Raw genomic sequence first — 21631 nt, 5'->3', positions numbered from 1 at the left:
AAGCTGTTTCTAAGACGTAATTGTTGGGTTCAACAGTTGCCAGCAGTTTCGCAGCAGATGAGCTAAACAGCTACGTCTTATGAACGCGACCAATGGTGTGACAGACGTTTTTCAAGTCTGCTCGTTCGTCGGCGAAGGAGGTGGGAAGAGAGGGGAAGAGTACAGATACCACCGTACCGTCAATTTGTTTCAAGTTTTCTTGTTCTCTTTTGATCTTTTCGTTGTTTCCCATTTAAATATCCAAGGACTTGAATTCAATAAAACTTGACGCGTGTGGAAGCAAAGAGAAAACACAAAAGAGAATGCGATAAAAATTGCTTTCAAGACTTGACGTGTCTGAAAGGGGACTAACAGTAGGAACCAAAAAAATATGTTGTTCGTTCATGCATCCCTACTTCGAAGTCAAATGCCAGTGTCAAAAATTCTACTTCGAAAACTGAAGTGTCAAATGCTTGCTTAATTTTTCTTGTAGTTTTGTCATTCAGCTAGCTTCTGATGTGAGTGAAAATTGACTAATTTGTAAATTTATCAAAATAATAATTTTTATTTTAATATTTTCTTATTTAGCACGAGCTAAATCCTCTACAAACATGTTGGTGCAACATATTCTTAAACAAGGGCTTTTGGTTAAAAATGGTAAGGCGAATAATTCGGTTTAAAAATGTGTCCAATAACCTCTGTTGAAATTACATAACCTTTATCGCCGAAGATTTCTAGTAGGAAAATAGTTGCAGATTCTATTTTTTTAAGAAATTAATATGTGGATGTCTAATTAATATTATCTTCTTTCAGCTGGAGCTGTTTCACGTGCAGCCTACCACGGTGGTCACCATCAAAAGACTACTTTGAATGATCTGCCTGTGCCTGAGGGCGATTGGAAGGAGCACTACACACGCCAGAACACCAAATACAATGCTTGGTTGATCACGGGTGTTCTTTTCTTGGCTGGCACTATCGGCTTTGTAAGACCATTAGCAAACGATGTTTATTTGCTTTGACTAATTTCCTAATTTTACTAAAGGTTAAGACAACCGGAGTTATTGAATTCAACAGCAAAGTACCAGCATCGTTGGATTGAGCAGATGTTAGGCTAAATAACTAGAACCCATTAAAATAAGTCTCTATAATAACCGATGAAGGCATAGTCTTTGCTTAAGCAAAAGTTATTACATTTCAATTGCGAAGAAATAAAAGTCCATGTGAGATCTAGAGTTATATATACAAAGATTTATATTTTATTTTAATAAACAGGCCCGTCGTCAAGATTGTCATCCTCTTCATTATAGGCTTCACCATTGTCAAAGTAACTAACACCATAGTCGTTCTCATCATCCATCTCTTCGTCTGCCGGCGCTTCCTACATTAGAGAGAATATGACAAAGCTTAAATTTGGGAATGAGCATTTCCAACGTACCTCTTCTTCCTCTTCATGCTCAGAATCTGAAGACGCTTTTGTTATGTCTTTATCATCTTCGTTGCGCTCCTTTTCCTCCAGCACCTTCAAGCGATCGTCTATATTTTTTGGCTTTTTGGCAATAATTTGGTCGCCTCCTGCAATACGACGTTTCTTTTGTGTAATTTGCAATTCAGCGGGCATCATTTGCCAAACAAAGTCGGCTTTTGATTTCGCTTTAGCATTTTCAACCGCGCTCTACAAGATATCCACATATTAAATGTTAGCAAAATAATTAAAATTAAATATCTTACCGCCCATTGATCTGAGTAGCTTTGTAAATTACTGTTGATATTTGCAATTTTAGGGGTGAGGAAGTACGGAGAATCACGCATATGATTGAGATATGCTTCCTTCCAGAGTATTTGATAATTTTGTGCCGCTGTTGTCTGTTTAGCACACATTTTAGTCTTACTAATATAAGTATGTAGTTACTTATGTTTTTATTTACCTCAAGTTTTACTGGTTTGGACATCAACGCTGGAAATGTAGGAGGAGGCGCGGTCTGCACTTGGGGAATATCTTTCCCTATACATCCTAATGTCTGCAACTGCTCTTGAGTGAGCGAACCAGTTTTTCCGCGTCCACGCCCTGCCATTCTGGTCTTTAAGAGGTTTTCTTAAATTTTTTTTTATTATTAATCACTTTGGTATTTTCAAAGTAAAAATCACAATGCTTAAAATCGACATCAAAATAAATTAATCGAGTTTAACCTCACTACTTGTTTGTTTTGGTTGTGTATAGGGTTGCCAGAATACAATTACTGCATTTAGGGCATTCACACGAACTGGTTAGGTTAGGCCGAGCTTTCCGTCCAGTTTGCGCAAAAGTATGAAATGCATATCTATTTAACAACCCTCTGATCCACCTCACTCACACACTAAATAGTTTAAGCCTTTTATGATGCAAAATATAAAAAGGTATACCGAACGAGGTAGAATATGCACTCAATTAAATAAAAAGGTTACATATTTATATATTTCAAACTTCAGTGAATTACTAACATAGTTTTATACTGCATACAGATATATTTTAGTAAATATTTAAATGTACATACAAATATAGAATTTATTTATAAAAAATATTGCTTACAATTTGTTCAATATGGGAGCCAATTCATTTGATATATATTAAATAAAATACAATATAAAGTTTAACTTTATACACTACATATAGCTATTATTTTGTTTAGTAATATTATATTGGTTTCAGGAAGGCGATGTTATTGTGTTTTTGTTTGATCTAGTGATTATCACCATTCAACTCATTTTGTATTCCTAATTCTAATTCTCCTGTTTCGGTCAATCCTACTTTCTGCATCAATTCCGAAAGTTTTTGCGCCTTACGATCTTCATTATGCGCAATCACCGTACATAGGTGCTCGGTCAGCAACTCCTTTTTCTCCGCTGCATTATGCAAATCTATTTTTGCTTTCAAAAACTGAGCCTCTATTTTTATATACTGTTTTCTGTAATAAAATGTAATTAAGCAATAATAATCACGCTAACTAACTTCAATCGTACTCGACTTGCGAAAAATATATGCATGCATTGTCAATTTGTTTGCGAAGAATTGAGACGTCGAGTGCCAGATCATCGTCCAATTTGGCAAGTTCCTGCTTGATTTCGGCAATTTTTCGTGTTTCTGCTGCGGTTTTCTGAGAGCTGTAAGGTACATAAATAAAAAAAAAAGATCATGTTTTGCTCATTAAATACACATTTCCGCTCACTGTAGCTCGATAGCTTTATGTAGTAACTCCTTTTTTTGCTTGTTTTGCTCCTCAACTAATTTGCGTTGCGTTTCGAATTCGCGCAGCGATACCCCTTTAAATGGTGAATCAGTATTGAGCTCCTCCGTTGTCGGTGTGGATTTTTTTGATGAAGGAGCGGGCAGTATGGAAGAGTCATTTGTCGAGGTCGAGGATACATCATTAACAGACTCCGGCAACTTTAGTATCGAGGAATCGTCTAATTCGTTGGTATTCGCTTTGGCAGCATTTGTGCCATTGGCTTTGCGTTCATTTAAAGCTTCATTACACTTTCGTAGTGGTTGACAGAAGAGCGCCTCCTCAAGTGATTTAGACATGCTGTCATCAAAACTAATTTTATCCAAGATATTACATTCTGCTTCAACATGTTTATTTGTATCGGATTTTTCGTTTTGCATTACCGTTGGCGCTGATTTCGTCGACTGCGAGCTTGTAATTTTTTTTCTTTGAGATTCAATTGATCGTGACCACTTCTCTGGCATGCGTCTTATACCGCCATGTTGGCCACGAAATGCAGGTTTTACTGTTTATAAAATAGGAATTTAATACCATAAGCATGCGAACATACAAGTTTACATATGTACATTAATGTATACATAGTACTTACCTGCTGCATCCGCTACTGGTTGGCCTCGATTATTACTTCTGCTTTTGGTGCCTCCAGAAACTTTGTTTATCTCATCTTGACTAAAGCCGTCGAATTTACTCGACATATTTATTAATTTCTTCAAAAAATAGCTACTAAATTAGTCACTTTTTACAATATTTAATATAGAAATACTTTAAAGCAATGCAAACAAAATAGGAATGATCATCAACGCAAGAATTAAAAATGCCTACGATTATTTATCAACCAATACAGCAGCGCAAGAAATGTCAAAAACACATCATCAAAAACAATTCACACACCGTCTTCAAAAGAGTCACAACTCAAAATTTGGCATTTTTCAGATTATGCGCTAAAAATGTACGCAGGGCTTTTATTTACCTTTCAGCAAAAGTTCGAGCAAATCTTTGTTATAATTTGTTAAAAAAAAACCTAAGGTAAAGTCGCCCTTGCCCATATGATTATCATGTGCTAAGAAATAGGTTTTCGCATTTTCTGACAAACGTACTATTTTGAGTTGAGACTCTTTTGAAGACGGTGTGCGATTGGTGATCTTCGCGCAGTGTTGCCGCTTCGCATTTTTGAATTTCCTATTAGAATCTTCATTCTACTCGCACAAGAATCATTTAACCCTCAGATCGTGTATGGGCACTAAGGCAAAACTCGAATTTCATAGTAATTTAATATGCACTGTAAATTATGGATATGTACTATGTATATGTGCAGTAGCGGCAGAAATCGTCTGCACTAATCCCTAGTGTATCCATATCGCATACTGTCTTCAAAAGTGGCACAACTCAAAATTTTGCATTTTTGAAATTATGCCCTAAAAATGTAAACAGACCTTTTATTTACCTTTCAGTAAAAGCAGAATCAAATTTTTGTTATAATTTGTTTAAAAAAGCCTTGCTAACTACTTTTTTGACAAAAATTAATTTTGGTTTTAAAATGACGTGGCTTACAGTTCGCAATTGTAGTTCGCAATTTGCAACGGCATTTTTAACTTTAACCATTCTGAATAAGTTAACCACGGACCAATAGACAGACAGAATGAGTTAAACATACATATGTACCTTTGCCGCATCATCGTTTCCGTTTCCGTTTTACAACTGTAGGGTTAAAATACCTGGTATAAATGTACTTTGTATTTTTTGTGTTAAAACATTGTTCATAGGTTTTACATACATACATATATACACATATTCATAGGCCTACGACGACGTTGGATCGCCATCTGTTAACTCCTTTATTTGTAGATCATCTTTTGGGGTAAACTAACTACTAAACTAAGTACTAAACGTTGAGTTTAAATACATTTTCGTTTCCTGGCAGGATCGTCAATATATCATGAAAATATTTTATTATTTTAAATTTTGAATTCTTAATTCTTAATTTTTTAATAGAAAATTTTAAGTTTGCATTTTGGAGACTTTTATTTAAAGAATTTTTAAAACTTCTTATCGTTACCTTAATGAAAAAGGAAACGGACTTTTTGAAGTAGTTTTATACAATATAACGCATTTAAAAAAAATGGTGCAGCACGCAATCACTTAATCCTAAATAAAATAAAGTCTTTCTGAAAAAATTGCAAATGCAGAAATTTATTTTCGTTAAGAGTTTCCTTCTACGGCAATTTAAGGATTTCTTCATGGCATCCACTTTATTTTAAAATCGTCACGCGTAACTCTTTGCGCAATTCCTCTATATCTTGTTCCCAGCGCTCTTCAAAATACACCGGCATCAATGGTTTCATTTGTCTGCCATTTTTTAAAGCCCAAGGTAGATAGCGTGACACATATTCCTTTCGTTGTCTACAATTGAAAATGAAAACAATATCAATAAGTATTTACATATGTATGTGTTTACACTCTTATATGTATGTACATCTGCGTTCAACTAATTAGAAACGAAATTCACAATGATATTGTTTGCAAATTAGGTTAGCAGAAAAAAATGAATCAAACTTCAAAAAATCGGCATCAAAATTTCCAAATTTTCGGGTATGCAGTTCTGTAGCCCATTCAATTGTCTAAGAAAGTGCATGTCTCAAGTCGTTAAAAATTACCGTTGATATTTTAGAATTTTTTTTGTGGAGGGTGTTGCGGATTGTTTTTTTCATATAAAAAAAAAATTTTGATCATGTGTTATATGGAAGAAAATGCGTAACACCCTCCACAACAAAAAAATTCTAAAAAATCAACGGTGATTATTAACGACTTGAGACGTGCACTTTCTAAGACTACAATTGAATGGGCTATAGAACTGCATACCCGAAAATTTTCTAACCATTTTGATTAAAAATTTAGAAATTTTGATGACGATTTTTTGAAGTTTGATACATTTTTTTTGCAATTTTTGCAACCTTGGAAAGTTTTATTATTGTGGTTTCTGTTACAGATTGAATTATATTTTAAATGAATTATTATAAAAAAAAATAAACATAATTTGCAAACAATATCATTTTGAATTTCGTTTTTTATTAGTTGAGCGCAGGTGTATGTATGTTAATGCATATGAATACATAAGCAGGCACTTATTTAGCATAATTTAACTCACTTGGGACGCAGTCGCATCGCGCCAAATATTGCACCACCATAGCACATAGGCAAACCATTATTTAAAGCCTCCACCCATTTGACGGCCACTTCGCCCAACATATTTGTCGGCATTCCCAGGACTGTATGCGCCAAATCATGACATTCGCGATAACGTGTCATTACGTAGGCCAACATCGGATCATTGACAAAACGTACAGCCATGCGCGAATCGGGTGTAACTTGCTGTAAATGTATGTATGTATGTATAAAATTATATTTTACTAAGGGCCAGGTTTTTGGTGCCAGTTTAAACTTAGTTCAGGTAAATTGTGTTCATATCTACCAGCTCGCTGACATTTGATTGGCTAATCTTACTCACTTTACTTACATTATCATCCAAGAACTTGACATAAGCACGTCCGAGTGTATTCTCTGGCAAAGTACGTAATCGCTCGATATCAACTGTGCGTGTGTTAATGCGTGGCTTGTGTTCCAGTAAGCGCTTGCCTTCCGCTGTGGCCTGCATTGTCTGTAGAATATTCTGTAAAGCTGTCTCCCCTGTGGTTTCGCCAAGAGCGGCGATCATGTCGTGTCTGAAATAGTGGAAAAGTTGTATAAATTTTTTGTATACAAAATATAACGTACTCGTATATTAAATATATGTATGTTTACCTTCGTGGATCTACCAGCGCCGCTATAGATGATCCCACGCCGAGTAATAGCTTTTGGAATGGCGACATTTCTATGCGATTTTGAAGAAACTCTTTTGTAAACTCATCCAGCAGTGTTTCATTGATTGGTGGACTTTCCGATATGCCGGTACCGGTAGCATTACTCTCAGCTGCAAATGTCGTGGCATAACGATGTAGCTGAGGGCTTCTAATTAGCAATTGTGTGCGTACGCGTTGTAACATTTTTAAAAGTTGGTAGATCTGCAAAGTGTAAGCTGTGTGCTCCTTTGAGTTATTACATTTCGACGGCTGAGTGAAAGATCGACCTATCTCGGCAGCCGGTTCGAAAACGTCCTATCTCAGAAAATTTTTCAAGAGCACCCTACTTCAGAATTTGGTTGAAAAACGCCCTATCTCAGCTGAAAATGTATTGAAAATATTTTGGGATAGGGCGTTTTTGAACCGAATTCTGATATAGGGGGTTCTGGAAAAGTTTTCTGAGATAGGGCTTTTATCAATCAAATTCTGAAATTGGGCATTTTTGAAAAGTTTGCTGAGAAAAGGCGTTTTCGATCTGGCAGCCGAGATAGGTCGATCTTTCACTCAGCCATCGATATAACGTTGTAATATAGTAGTTATAAGATTCTTGCATTCTGAAATATTTCAAGAATACTAAGGTATTGATAGATAGACAGAAAACAGGCGTGAGTACCAGGTACTCATAAAATTTGATGTATAAACATCTCTGTACGGTAATTTCATTTTATTCATATTGTCGGGACCAGTACACGAATTTTTCATAAAGACTTCAAGAATAGTTCAGAACTCTTTGAGGATCATTTCGTGAAAACCTTCAAAGTAGCCCGAAATAATCTCCAAATTGTCCCGAAAAAGTCGTGAAATTGTCCCTTACTTGTCATAAAATGATCTCGAAATGTTCCAGAAATAGTTCCTAAATAGCCCTGAACCAGTTCCGAAATGAACCCGATGTAATCCTGAACTGACCTCGAAATGGTCCTGAAATAATTCTGAACAGGCCACGAAACGGTCTAAAATGCGCGAATAATCGCGAACTGGCCCTGCGATGTTCATGAAAGAGTACAGAACTAGTCTCGCAAATGTCCACCACTATTCCCAAAATGGTCCTCACACCGTCATGAACTAGTCCCACTATAATCCAGAAATAATCCCGAAATGGTCCTGATATAAACCTCAATTAGCCCAGAAAATTTCATTTGTATCCAAGTTTTAACGTAAATTTTACCAATACCGAGAGCGCAGACGTTTACACACCAATAACGGATGTATTGTGCTCTCTTTTCTTCATAAATATTCGCCCAATTTTAAAATTCCTAGAACGTTCAGAAGAGCTTCTAAGCGTAGAGAGTACACATATGTGCTCATATTTTTGGCCACAGTAAGCCTAGATTTAAACTCTTATTGAAACGTCTGGTACTCAAAGTGTTCTGTGTCTCGCATTTTTATTATCTCTTTCCTGAGCTCTTGCCCTTTGTTGTTTGGAGCCTAAGAAGTAATGGCCCAGACCTTTTGATAGTTGAGGCTACCATCTTTTTGGCCAACCTGTCCGCTACCTCATTTCTCTCCATTCCCCTGTGAACGCGTACCCAAAGTAGTAGCTCAAAATTATTTCCAAAGAAGCTTGTAGCTGGGCTGGGAGATGAGCCGATAAACCGATGAATGAGCCAGTAAGCTTATAAGCTCTCAACCCAACTATAAGCTCTCTGTCTTCTCGCAGCCTATGCTTACAAACGAGCGCTATGAACTACTCAAGGTCGACCATCCACGCATAAAGGATCAAAATTTGGCGATTCGTCAACTGGCAAACGACATAAGCGAACGAAATGCAATTACGCGTAATAATATTTACTTTTAACAATGTTTTTGAGCTTTGTTTGCAATTTCGTCTGCTTTGGTCTACTGTCAGGCCTTTCGCATTCGCAAAGGATGAGGGCTACCTTATTCGGCAATTAAAATTGCATTGTTCGGCGGACAAGGCCAAACGACGTGTCATTATTGCAGCTGCGCAAGCTGCCAAACATCTGCGCGTCACTTGACTTCACCAGCGACGAAGTCCGGGCGGTCTTCAGGAAGGCTAAGTCTTCAAAGCCGTTGGCCTGAACGGTGTAAAGATGCTGATGCTAAATCGTCTGGGATCAGAAGAAGTAAACTAAATACCTGAGCGAAGTCAGCACCCTAGAAATATCTAAAAAGTTTGAGAATTGGGAGGTTGTTACCACTGCTGAAACTTGGAAACGTGCCAACCCAAAGGGGGCATATCGTCTCAATTCTCCTGAAGAAAAAGACTACTTAGAGTTTTTATTTACTCCCGTTGTTCTGAGTTGAGCATATCAGCACACTCAAATAAATCGTGGTACTATTTAAAATCGACCATATGAGGGGAAGGTTTTAGAAGCAGTTGGGTCATCGGAAGGTTACCATGGTAAAGTACATTTTTCGGTAATACCTACATTCGGCAATCATTTTTTTTAATGTTTTAATGATTTTTGGTGAGCTTTACTTCCATTAGGGTGGTACGTAAAGGTGATAAGAACTGGGATCTGGTGGGTAAGTACTAGACTGGGAGCGTGAGGCCAATAGCTTAAAAAATACTTTTTCGATTATAAATTAAGAAATTTAAAATGGGCACCGTAGGAGCGTATGGTGAAGTATAAACAGCTAGACTCTAGTCCCATTTAATATCTACAGTGCAACAATGCTTCTTCGAAGGTAGCAATCCAAGGAAGAATGGTTCTAAGCGATTTGGCTACGTGATTCACAAAGAATGTAATCTGGGTTCCGGGCACTGAAATGTTCCTGGAAACAGCATTAATACTGAAGGCGTAAAGGTTCCTCTCTATTGATTTCTACCACGGATGCAAGAACGAGGAGAAGGTAAAAAGCAACGAGCACTTTCTCTGACATTGTTCTGCCTTGTTCTAGTTACAGCAACGTAGTCTTAAGCATTTCTTAAGCGATTGCCCATCGGACTACGAAGCCTTGAATTTTCAAGGAGAACAAATGAACCCTTTACATGGGAAAGTAGATGCAATGTACATAAGGTCTCTCCAATATATCACAATATCACAATGGGGGCTTCTAACTGAGGCGTGACTCTCTACTCTCTCTGGTTTCGACAATCTAAATGACAAGGATGAACTATCCAAGTTGTTTGTATTATCCATAATATATAAATGCATTAATGTCTTACACGTATCGAAAAAGTACTTTAAAACGACAAGTAGATTTTTAGAAAAATAAATAAACGAACTTAGCACAGTGCACAGGCCACTGGCTGAGTCAGTGGGATCGTCGGTTCGAAGCCTACTGAAAGAAGTCTGATGAGGAAATGTGGTGATTTCCGAAATAGCTATCACTTCTACCATTTTTTCACATTATTGTTGCTTTTCCACAATAAGTTTTTCATTAAAAACGGCCTCAAGCTCATTAAAAATTGTTGAATAAAAATAAATAAAGTCAAAGGACACCATCATGAGAAAAAGGGTTGCCCTTGGAAATAAAGTACAGATGGTCACCGTAACTACATATAATACACTAAACATAAAATTTGAATGTCACTCTTTCGTTTATACTGCGTATTGCACGCACGTCACTTTGACCGGTACCACGGTGACTAAAATCGCAAATACATAACTGAAAACCCGTAAGAGGTGTGGTTAAAATAATTCGCATCAGTTCATATCAAAATGATGTTTGTTGTAACTTTGTTGTGAACTAATTGTCATTGTGCGTATAACTTGTTGTAATTTTTGTTTTTGTTCTGTTAACACCACCTTGCACAAATTCGCCTTGATCCATCCTTTGCAAGGCTCCATAATCAGCGGTTGTGCTGCTGAGTTTGGCGAACGTTCCAAAAGCTGCTAAAAGGTTTTACATTAGAGCTCTTGTTAGTCGACTAGTCGACTAATCGGTTAGTCGAATAGCAAAAGTTGTTTCAAAAAATAATCGACTTCACTTAATCGAATAACCGTTTCCCTTCGACTTTTTCAACTAACCGCTCACAAACAACTAGTCGATTATCCGTTCATTTTCGATTTTTCGACTAGTCGTTTTCTTTCAGTAAACATTGTTTTTTTTATATTTTTTGAATAGTTATGCTTATTGACAAAACCCAACCACGCTAATAGCAATAATTTTATGGTGAAAAACTGTCACTATTCGAATAATTTCAGTTAGTCGATTTTCAGACTACTCGACAGTGAGCGGTTAGTCGAAAGTGAACGGTTAGTCGAATTTGAGCGGTTAATCGAATAATTGCTATTCGATTATCAACCAACAAAAAAGTGGCTAATCGACTAGTCGACTAACCGAATAGCCGGATAGTTTTATAGATTTTAAGAATTCAGAATTTTTGTGAGACAAAATTTTAAAAATTTTTTATATTTTTGAGACCAAATAATTTGAAAAAAAAATCAAATCGGCTGCTCTACTGATACTACCTCTTCAATGTGCCTTGCATCAGTTTTATATTTTTAAGAAGAATCAATTCGATGGCATGTAATTTATTGCCGTACCTACTGTCAATTACCCTGTATTAAAGTTTTAAACATCACAGTCACATATTAAAATAAAATTTTACACTTCGACACCCTTGTGGCACACCTAAATTTTCAAATATCAAAGTAAAATTTTACGTACACAATATATATGTAGGTAAAAACAAACAATATAAAATCCGTTCCCGAAGAAATTTCATAAGTTAAATTTTAAGGGACACCCTAATGTATGTACATATGTATACATAAAACGTGTTTGAAGATTATAGATATTGATAGCGTTTATTTAACGATAAACAAAAATATCAGTTTGTGATGATTAACACCCGTTCATCCATGACGTGTTTACACATTAATAAATACATACATACATATGTATGGACAGTCAAACAAATTAGACTTTTTCTCCACAACAAAATAACCATAACATATTTATGAAAGAGCGCATCATGGTGATCATTTTCGCGGAACAAAGTAGCGTCCGGCACGTCTGAGATTTATTTTATTGGCACCCAAAGGTTAGGGAATCGTAACGAGTACTAGCACCGCAAGCTCAAAATCTTCGAAAACGATCAGCATGATGCCTAGTATATCGCAGCTATACTGTTACAAAAATGCTGTTGGGTAGTGTAGTTATATGTATGTATACTAGGGTTATGATTTTGTTTACACTTTTTTTAAATTTTGATATGCCTGTGCTTGCATTTAATGAACTTTTGTCCATATGTTACTTTTTTGGTGATATTTTTGTTGGTTCGTGAAAATCCCTCCCGCGCACACTCATTTCATTTACAAGGCTGTTGCATGGCAAAGGCCCATACCTAGTATAAAAATTCGAGCGAAATTGCTTTTTGCCTACCAAGTTTTGATTTAAAAACTATGTGTATCAGCACTAAATCCACGAATCTATTTTACTTTAATAAAACCATAAAACATTTGAGAAGAAAACATGTTTGAATATTAATTTTCTCCACTTAGAAACTGATAATAAATTCCGCTATGCGCGGAAGTTTTTTTTATAATTTATCAAAATTGTTGTTATTTTTTGGAAATTTATACAAAAGTTCATCGTTTGCCACCACAGGCATTTTTATCTAAAAAAAATCATAACCCTAATGTACACGTATACTTTTACTTCCTTCTTTCCGCTTTTTTTAGTACCATAACTAATTTTGATTAACACTACTGTGGATTTTCGAAAAAATACGTTTTTGAATTCAATAAGTGGGTTTTGTTTTATTAAAAATAAATTCTAAACTTTCCTAGAAAACGTTAATAAATAGATAAACCTTGGTACCGAATGATTGATGTGAAGTTTAAATGATACACTTAAGGCCAGAAATTCTGTGATTTGAAGATAAAAAGGGTTCCGTCGAGTGAAGTGTTTCAACACAGTTTTACAGATTGTGTACAGTAGGAGTTTGTATATGCATACATACATATGTACAACTGTAAGCATGCACACACTTTCAAAGAAGCCATCAATCTAGCAACCTTACTGTTTTTTTTTTAACCATTGATTACTCAACACCTGTTTTGAGCAATCAATTTATTCATTTTAATATGTAAGTGCTTATTTTTGTTTATAATGCAACGAAGGCCAATAGCACAATATTAAAATTGTGCAGAAATCAAATACATACTGCTTAAACATATTTTTAAAGGTATTTTGATGTAAGGCCCTATAGGAAAGTTTAAAACAAAATTTCACAGTAGAAAAAAAAAGCTTTTAAAAGACTTGCGAGGCTGCTCGAGAGATTGCATAAAAAAAACTGCAGATTTTTCCGAAAGGATCGAAAAACAATAAAATATAAAGATTTTTATTCATAGCACATTGCAAAATAGCTGTTTTTGATATTTATATATATAGTATTTTTTCGATAAAAAATAATCGTTTTTAACCTATAACGGAACACTTAATTTTTGTGTGATTTTAATGCTTTCGATCATTTTTGACCGTTATAATGACGTTATATAACACTTTTGTTCAAATAAATAAATAAATAAATAAATAAATATTTATTGATATATTTATATTTATGTAAAATTTTTGTGACCATTTTAAATCCTTTAAGATATAAAAAACTCAAACTGCAAACATAAAACAACAAAAATTACAATTATTTTTTTATCGAAAAAATAAAAATCATAAAATAACGTTTAAATTTGATCGGAAAGATATAAATACAGTTTTAACGGTTTAATTATGCTTTTTATTATAATGGTCATAATCGTGACGGCTTTAAATTCTATGTATTTTGGTTACGTATGTATCTAAGGGAAAACTAACAGAAAATTCCAAAAAACGCATTTTAAAAAATTTCACTCAGGGTGTTTTGTATGGTGAAAATAACTATGTATATTTGTGTAAATATGGACATATGTATATGCATATTTGTCTATGTATGTACATATATACATTAGACCGTACCAGAAGAAATTCAACGTGCACCGCTAAGTCTAAAGTATTTTGGCAAGGCGATTTCGAAAAATAACAAATATCGATGTTCTTGTCCCGAAAACTTTTTTGTTTTATTCCAAGGTCTTTGACCTCAAACACCCCGTTCTAGTTCCTTCTCACTCACCAGATCGTAGTTCCTACCATCCTAACGTACCAACCTAATGTCAGTAAATTAAAGCTCGTTAAAAATTATGAAACTATTGCTAAGGAAACATTTCGAATCGAAGGCAATTTCATTTTTTTTTGTTTTGTTCAAGTGCAGGGGTTATCTATTTACATTTTTCGTAAAATCTTCGCCATTTATAGTCGGATCATAGATTATTGCAGTTTAATAATATAGAGATGTAATTAAAAATTTACGTTTTTGGAGAACGAAAAATGACACTGAAGATGGCACAACGCCGAAACCGGTTTGTCTGCAAACCAATCTTGACAAGGGATGACAGAAATTCGTTCCAAAATAAATCATCTTACTACCCTGTCGGAAAACTCAACCAACACCAACACAATTAATAAGCTTGATAAACAGAATATCTTCAGCCTAACAGATGACTAAACTTCCCAGAAATGGCGAAGATATACAGTGGGGAGCAGAAATGAGTACACGGTGATTTTTATTAAAAATTTGCAAGGTTTTTAAAGTTAACATTTTTGGTTATTTTTTCATAAAAATATGGTTCATGCTTTAGCCAAAACCATATACATTAAACTAATAAACATTATACAGCGCTTAAATTTAACAAATTTCTATAAAAATTTCAAAATAAATTAAAAATCAACGCAGCCGCTTAAAAATTGCACTTTTTTATACTAAAATTTAATGAGATATTAAATTCTAGAAAATCAGATTAAAAAGTTGAAATTTTAATGAAAATTTGTTAAATTTTTCTAAGCTCTGTATAAAGTTTGATTTACATGGTTTTGGTTAAAGCACGAACCATATTTTTATGAAAAGATAACAAAAAAATTTTAACTTTAAAAACCTTGAAAATTAAAAAAAAAACACTGTTTACTCATTTCTGCTCCCCACTGTATGTATGTATTTCCGTCTGCCTTCTTTTGGTTTACAAACTGCATGAATTGATCAAATTTTGATTGTGTTTTCCCACAAAATTGAAACTTTGCCGAATGTAGGTATCACCGAAATTGTATAAATGCTACCAAAAAAAAAATTGCCTTGCAAAAACAGTTTAAGCTCAGGGGTACGACCATGATACAAAAAAGAAGGTAGTTTCAATAAACAACTTTTGACGGATAATAAATTTTTTTGAAGTTTCATAAATTGTGAGTATTATCATCGGCCTTGCCACTTTGATAATATTAAAACAATAAATCTGAGTATTTTCCTTCCCATATTTATACCAATGTTGTAATATTTCAAATCAAAAACCATTATCAGTGCTTGGTACTTCTTTTACTTACGTAGCTCGCACTATTTTTTATTCAAAATATATAAAATATAGACTATTAAAGAAGACTTCATCGTAATTGTTCTTTTTATATTATAATAAAAACCACGCGCGCATTATGCTGTTATTTTTTCGTTTTCTTATTTTGAATGCAATCATGCGATCTAAAAATCTAATTCTTAAGAATGTTCTTCCCAAATAAAACCTTTTTATATTTTGGTTTAAATTTACTTTTAATTTTCTCATCAGATTTTGCAACAAATTAGCTTTCACAAATTTTGAACTTAAAGTTTCTAATGTATGCAAAAAACCTGAAGTCGGCTTAAACAGACCACCCTCCAATAAACAATTAACATATCGTCGTATAAAGTACAAAACCGCGTATCAACAAAATGCAAAACTGCGTATGTGAAGTTGCATAAATTATTTCCTAGAGAGTAAAAACACTCATATTTCAAAATTATTATCTTTTTTATAAATCAATCGCATTTCTTGCTAGCATATTTCTGGACGGATGGATAAGGCTCGAGCCAAGAGCTTGTGTGAGAAAATCCAATTTTTGGCAAAAAATGTCAGTTACGCGGTTTTGCAGAACGACGATACGCGGTTTTGTACTTTAATACTACGTTCAAATTGACGAGCTAAACATGTTAAATGGGCTTGAACCAGTTAAATGAACAAAAGAAGTTCATAAACTATTTAAATCCCATGCAATTGTTGTTGGAAAATTTAACCGGTTAAATCTTTAACTCGTTTGAAAACCAGTTCAGCGCAGAGTTGTATCAGAAAGCTTTCTGCTCCGGCCAATCAGAAAGACCCAAAGCTTTCATTTGACACGCCAACGTTCAAAAAATTTATATTCAGGAAATTATTAAAAATTAAAAATTATCAAAAAATATCATAATTGTATGCATGTCTGCCTGTCTAAAAAGAGGCCCAGGCGGTAATTAGTTATTTCCCATGAGGTCTCATCGTACGCAGAGATAAATAGTGCATACGAACTAAACATTTTGAAGTCTCTAAGTTATCCGTATGCGTTAATATCAAGAAGCAGACATTCGCACAAAACAAATTGAAACACAAAGACTTGATTTTGAATATTTGTTTCGAATTGTTATTGGTAATCAAACAACCGTCAAGGTTAACTCCAAATGTTCAATGTGGACGATTGTGTTTTCCAAAAAGCTCTTTTTCATTTAACAAGTTAAACGGGGCCAATTTGAACGTAGTATAAACGACGATATGTAAGTATAATTTTGATCACTTTCCTCATGCGTTCTGAACCCTAGTCATCAACCCCATTTTCGAAATTATGTAGGCGGTATAATTTTAAAGTCCATCATATTCCACATCTTTGAATGTACAGATAAAATCTTCTGCTTTCAAAAAAATATATTTTCTAGTGATCAGGTAGCATGAATTTGATGAAATGTCATAATTTTATTAAAAGTCAAATGGTTAACAACAACAACGAATGTCATTAAATGGAACTACCTTCTTTTTTGTATCATGGGTACGACGAAATGTTTTGTTTGCTTGTAAGGTGATACGTTGTAATGTTGGTACATATGTATGTACATATGTATGTATATATGATTGTGCGCTTATGTACATATCTGTGTTCGTATGGAAAAGTAGCTTATGTCGAAAGGCTGGCTTTAGTATAAATCGGCATTCGCAGCATACGATTGCGAATGTCTCACTGGCGCTGAGCTGTTGAAGAATTTTCAGCAAATAAACGTGCAAAAAATTATTCCGCTACTAGCAATTCAATATTCTTATTAAGTATCATCAACAAATTCCTTGTCGTTTAAAGGTTAAAGGGAATGCCGCATTATACTAAAGCTAGCTTCTTGACATAAGCTACTATTCCATACGAACACAGATATACATAAGTATATACTTAAACATTTTCTTTTTTCAATTTTCGATTACCTCTTCTTTGTTTACTTTAAGAAAAAATTGATTGACGGTAAGACAAATTATTCGTCAATACGTCGAGAGTTTGAAGGTTCACGGAGGCGCCACATCTTAGTAATAAGTACCCTGCAGGAAATGGGGCTAGTTTGTAGCTAACTTTTAAGTACCCAGCAGTCGACTACACGTAACTTTTTAACTTATTATTTTCTTCAACCCTAACTAGCTACTTTTGAAGGGCGATGGCTGCAAAAAAGTGAGAACTGCTTCCATCTGCATTACAACTACTTTTGGACATAAAATATCAATAAAATATTACGTAATTTTTTAAATTGCGTACATGTTTATTTATCAACTTTATTTAGCATTACATATTTGTTTATTTGTAAGTAATTAATCGAGAAATATGCCACTTGGATTAATCAAAAATGTTTATTCTTTGATCAATTAATCAATCAGGTTTCGATGAATGAGCTACTTCGATTAATTGATTAATCGCAGATCTCTAGGAAAATCATTTTTTACTTAAATTGCTGGTGAAACTCCGAGTAAGAAAATACTTTTTTTTTAGATCTTCATATGAATAGAATACAACGCTATACCTGTTCGACTTCATTTTAAACGCACTGAATGTATGTATGTAGTTCAATTGACGAGGTTAACCAAAATTTAATGTCTAACAATAAAAGGAAATGACTTGGCTTCTCTATGCCATGGGATTATTTACACGCGCAATGAACGCAAATCATGCAGGTTATATAACAAAAACACTTAAAAGCAGTAAATGTACATACGAGTACAAACATATGTACATACATATATGTACTTACATTTTTGTTTCTCCACAGATTACTTGTGAATTTTTATAAAAACTAAAGTTCTTTAGTTACGAATTTCTTCAAAACTTTTTTTTCTTTTAAATATACACTGAAACTAATTTATTAATTTAATAGTGGTTTTTATTAAATATCTTTTCGGTGCTTTGTGAGTAATCGACCGACTTGTGTACATACATTTTTAGTAGCATTCCGAAAGATTTCGACAGCTAAATAACTACTAACCGTTGCCAATCTGTTCGTCAATCGGTGATAAAAAGTTGGTAAATTTGTTATGTATGTACTATGTATCTCACCAGTACTGGCATCGATTAATGATCACATTGGCATCAAATAACTATTTTCTTATAGACCCACATCGGTTTTTTAAACCTATCATTAAAGGAACTAGATGAAAAAAATTATAGATTTAATATGCATACATACATACATACATATGTATACGCAGACTTCCAGGGAATTATACAATATATAATTACAAGTATGTACTTAAATTGTAAAAACTAATCACATTGCATATCCTAAACTTCCATCCCTTCAGTCAATGCAATGCGCTCAAAACATCTCCAAACTAACTAGTCTTACAGTAACCTCAAAATTATAGTGGTATAATTTTAAAGCATGTGCGTCTAAATAAATGTTTACATAAATAGTATGTATGTACATATGTATACACAGTGTATATTATACGCAGAAAACCTACAGTACAATTTATTTTGCTATAATAAAATTGTTATTTAAACAATGTGCGAGTTGATTGTTTTGATATCTGTTTATTGTTGGAGTTTACTTGCCGAATTTTGCAGACGCTAATGCTTTTGTTGTTGTACATGCATACATATAAATGTTAAAAAAAAAATAAAATAATAGACAGGCCACTCAAGATTGCTGCCATCCACTTATGCCACCTAGAAGTCAAAAATCAAGTAGAAATAATTGCGTGTGCATGTGCTTACTCAAATACATATATGTATGTACATTAGACCGCGTCAAAATAAAAAATAAAAATCGGCAATGCGACCGGAATAAGAGTCAAAATTTAGCATTTGGTATAGTGATGATCCTCCATGAATCTCCTCTCTCTAGGACAATTGTTAGAGGTCCCGCGTCGAGCATTTAGTTTTCCCATAGGAATTACACGTAAGAAAATGAGTTTGTTTGCTTTTGAGGTAAATATAATTTACTAGCATCAATCAAAACGCTCGAAACTGTAAGAGGGGAGATTCATGTAGGATCATTACTACACCAAATGCAAAAATTTGAGTCTTATTCCGGTCGCATTGCAGGATTGTTTCTTTTTTTTGACGTGGCCTAATGTACATACATATCTGTTTGAAAAAGTAAATCGCACCATTTGAAAGTATCACAAACACACAGATTTACAGTAGTGGGCATATAAATGTTACCAACACTAGTTATGTTTTCGTATTCTCCAGTAACTTGCCAGTAATAAAATTTCTGAGAGTAAACCAACGAATGACAGAAACATGCAAGAGAGTACGAAAACGCAAAACTAGGAAGAAATTTAAAGTTTCATGAACGAACAGCTGATGAATTTGTTATTTAACGATGGAGTTTCCTTATAAAAAGAATATTTCTTAGAAGAGCTTATTTTATCAATTTCAGCTATAGTGGCCTCACCAACAATTCCTGCTGTTTTTCTTACTGGGAAATAGTTACTAGTAAAAATTTATCCAGCAAAAATCTAATAAATACTTTCCTCTACTTTGCAAGTTTTGGCATACGTAAACGTCAGCAAGAAAAATTGTTAGTAAATATTGCTATAAAAAAGTACTAATGTTTAAATACCAAAAACCAAAGGCATCCCAATAGGTATACGATCATTTCTATAAAAAAAAATAATAACGGTCGCCCCTCGGCAGGCAATGGCAAACCTCCGAGTGTATTTCTGTCATGAAAAATAGCTTCTCACAAAAATACAATCGCCGTTCGGAGTCGGCGTAAAGCTGTAGGTCCCTCACTTTTCTGTGACAACTCCACAAATCGGAGGAGAAGCTCGGCCAAGCACTAACATATCTGTAAGCGCCATTCTATAATATATTTCTATAAAAAAATGTATTAGTACAAAATCTCAAAAAAAAAGATATTTGTGAAACAAATTGTACAATAATTTGACGAACACTTAACATTTAAATCAATATTTAGTATGTCCCTCATGATGGAATAAGACCTGCAACAGTTGATTTAAAATTTAAATCGGTCATAAAAATGCGTTATTCATCATAACGGTGAAAAANGATATTTGTGAAACATGGCATATGAGTAACAAATTTCTTTTCACAGACAAAAGTATTGAAAATTGTACAAAAATTTGAAGAACACTTAACATTTAAATCAATATTTAGTATGTCCCTTATGATGGAATAAGACCTGCAACAGTTTGATCTTTACGGGTATAATAAAATAGTTTAGCCGTTCAAATTGTATTTCTATTTTTCTGATAAAATTTAAACGTTATTTTATGATTTTATTCTTTTAATCAATTTTTGATCGTTATTTTTGATTTTTATTTTATCGATTATACTCGTATTATAACCGTAGCTTTCAGATTATGTTTTTTAAATTATAAAAAATTTAAATCGGTCATAAAAATGCGTTATTCATCATAACGGTGAAAAATGATCGAAACAAATACAAATCCAAAATAATGATTATGTAAATCTGAACGAAAAAATAAAAATCCTAATTAAACGATAACACAGCTTTACAAAAAAGAAAGTTTCTGCACATTGAACCAAACCTCTAAATCAATATGTTATTCAACGCCCTGAATGCGAATCCAAAGTCTGTTAGCCTCCACCTCGTTAAGTTCGAGGTCATTTGAGTAGGTCAAGTAGGGGAAAAATTCATTGAATAAACCTAAAAATTCAACTATATGGGATTTTCGACTCGCTAAACCCGCATTCGAGGTCCATTAACCTCCATAATGTAAGGTTCGAGGTCATTTGAGAATCAATTAGAAAAAAAAGTTATTCAATAAAAATAGAAATCATATACATAGGTTTTTGTTGTCGCTTAATCCGAATATGGGGGTCCCTTGATTCTTCAAGATCATCTAGAGGTCATGCCAATGTCACATCAAGGAATAATTGTATGGAATTTTCAGGTTTATTCAATGACCCTAATTGGCCTTCAAATAACCTCGAACCTGACGTGATGAAGGCTAACAGACATCGGATTCGCATTCAGGGCATCGAACAACATAGGGATATAGAGGTTTTGTTCCATATGCAGACATTTTTTTTAACCTGTGTAATTTTTGAGCGGAAAATTAAAAATTTTAAAATGTCGATTTTTTAATGGTCTTTAAATAAATGTCTGATATTTAAGGCTTATTTATGGTCCCCAGGTGGAATCCTTGCCTGCATCGAATTTGTTAGTATTGAATCGTTATTTTCGAGCCACTTTCAAGTTAT

The 21631-nt window shown here is 34.0% G+C and overlaps 4 protein-coding genes across 5 annotated transcripts in view; 1 reads left to right on the top strand and 3 right to left on the bottom strand.

The window, feature by feature from the left end:
* Positions 1-406: 406 nt before the first annotated feature.
* COX7B (Cytochrome c oxidase subunit 7B) lies at positions 407-1263 on the top strand. Its single transcript, XM_017623258.1, has 4 exons — positions 407-497; positions 568-636; positions 793-962; positions 1022-1263. The coding sequence occupies exons 2-4, from the start codon at positions 591-593 to the stop codon at positions 1076-1078; spliced, it is 273 nt and encodes a 90-aa protein (XP_017478747.1). The 5' UTR covers positions 407-497; positions 568-590; the 3' UTR covers positions 1079-1263.
* On the bottom strand, positions 1211-2141 carry Polr3G (RNA polymerase III subunit G). The gene is made up of 4 exons (XM_017623257.1): positions 1905-2141; positions 1708-1842; positions 1415-1651; positions 1211-1357 (listed from the first exon to the last, which is right to left on the bottom strand). Exons 1-4 carry the CDS (start codon positions 2049-2051, stop codon positions 1241-1243), a joined length of 636 nt encoding a protein of 211 aa, XP_017478746.1. The 5' UTR covers positions 2052-2141; the 3' UTR covers positions 1211-1240.
* A 246-nt stretch (positions 2142-2387) lies between these two features.
* Positions 2388-4069, bottom strand: Gorab (Golgin, RAB6 interacting). The gene is made up of 4 exons (XM_017623256.1): positions 3829-4069; positions 3183-3744; positions 2977-3117; positions 2388-2921 (listed from the first exon to the last, which is right to left on the bottom strand). The coding sequence occupies exons 1-4, from the start codon at positions 3932-3934 to the stop codon at positions 2696-2698; spliced, it is 1035 nt and encodes a 344-aa protein (XP_017478745.1). The 5' UTR covers positions 3935-4069; the 3' UTR covers positions 2388-2695.
* A 1332-nt stretch (positions 4070-5401) lies between these two features.
* Positions 5402-21631, bottom strand: part of Coq4 (Coenzyme Q4) — a 20960-nt gene continuing 4730 nt past the window's right edge. The window contains exons 2-5 of one of the 2 annotated variants that reach the window (XM_017623253.1): positions 7038-7297; positions 6754-6958; positions 6385-6608; positions 5402-5639 (exon numbers count right to left, since the gene is read on the bottom strand). In XM_017623253.1, coding sequence (XP_017478742.1) covers positions 5489-5639; positions 6385-6608; positions 6754-6958; positions 7038-7279 — 822 coding nt within the window. In that variant the 5' untranslated portion in view covers positions 7280-7297 and the 3' untranslated portion in view covers positions 5402-5488. Of the gene's footprint in view, positions 5640-6384; positions 6609-6753; positions 6959-7037; positions 7312-21631 lie in introns of both variants that reach the window. The other variant, XM_017623252.1, reaches the window with a different exon arrangement.

Source organism: Rhagoletis zephyria, unplaced genomic scaffold (assembly GCF_001687245.7).
Source record: "Rhagoletis zephyria isolate East Lansing unplaced genomic scaffold, Rhagoletis_zephyria_1.1 Rzeph_scaffold_03098, whole genome shotgun sequence".
NCBI lineage: Eukaryota > Metazoa > Arthropoda > Insecta > Diptera > Tephritidae > Rhagoletis > Rhagoletis zephyria.
This window is presented reverse-complemented; position numbering and strand designations above follow the sequence as displayed.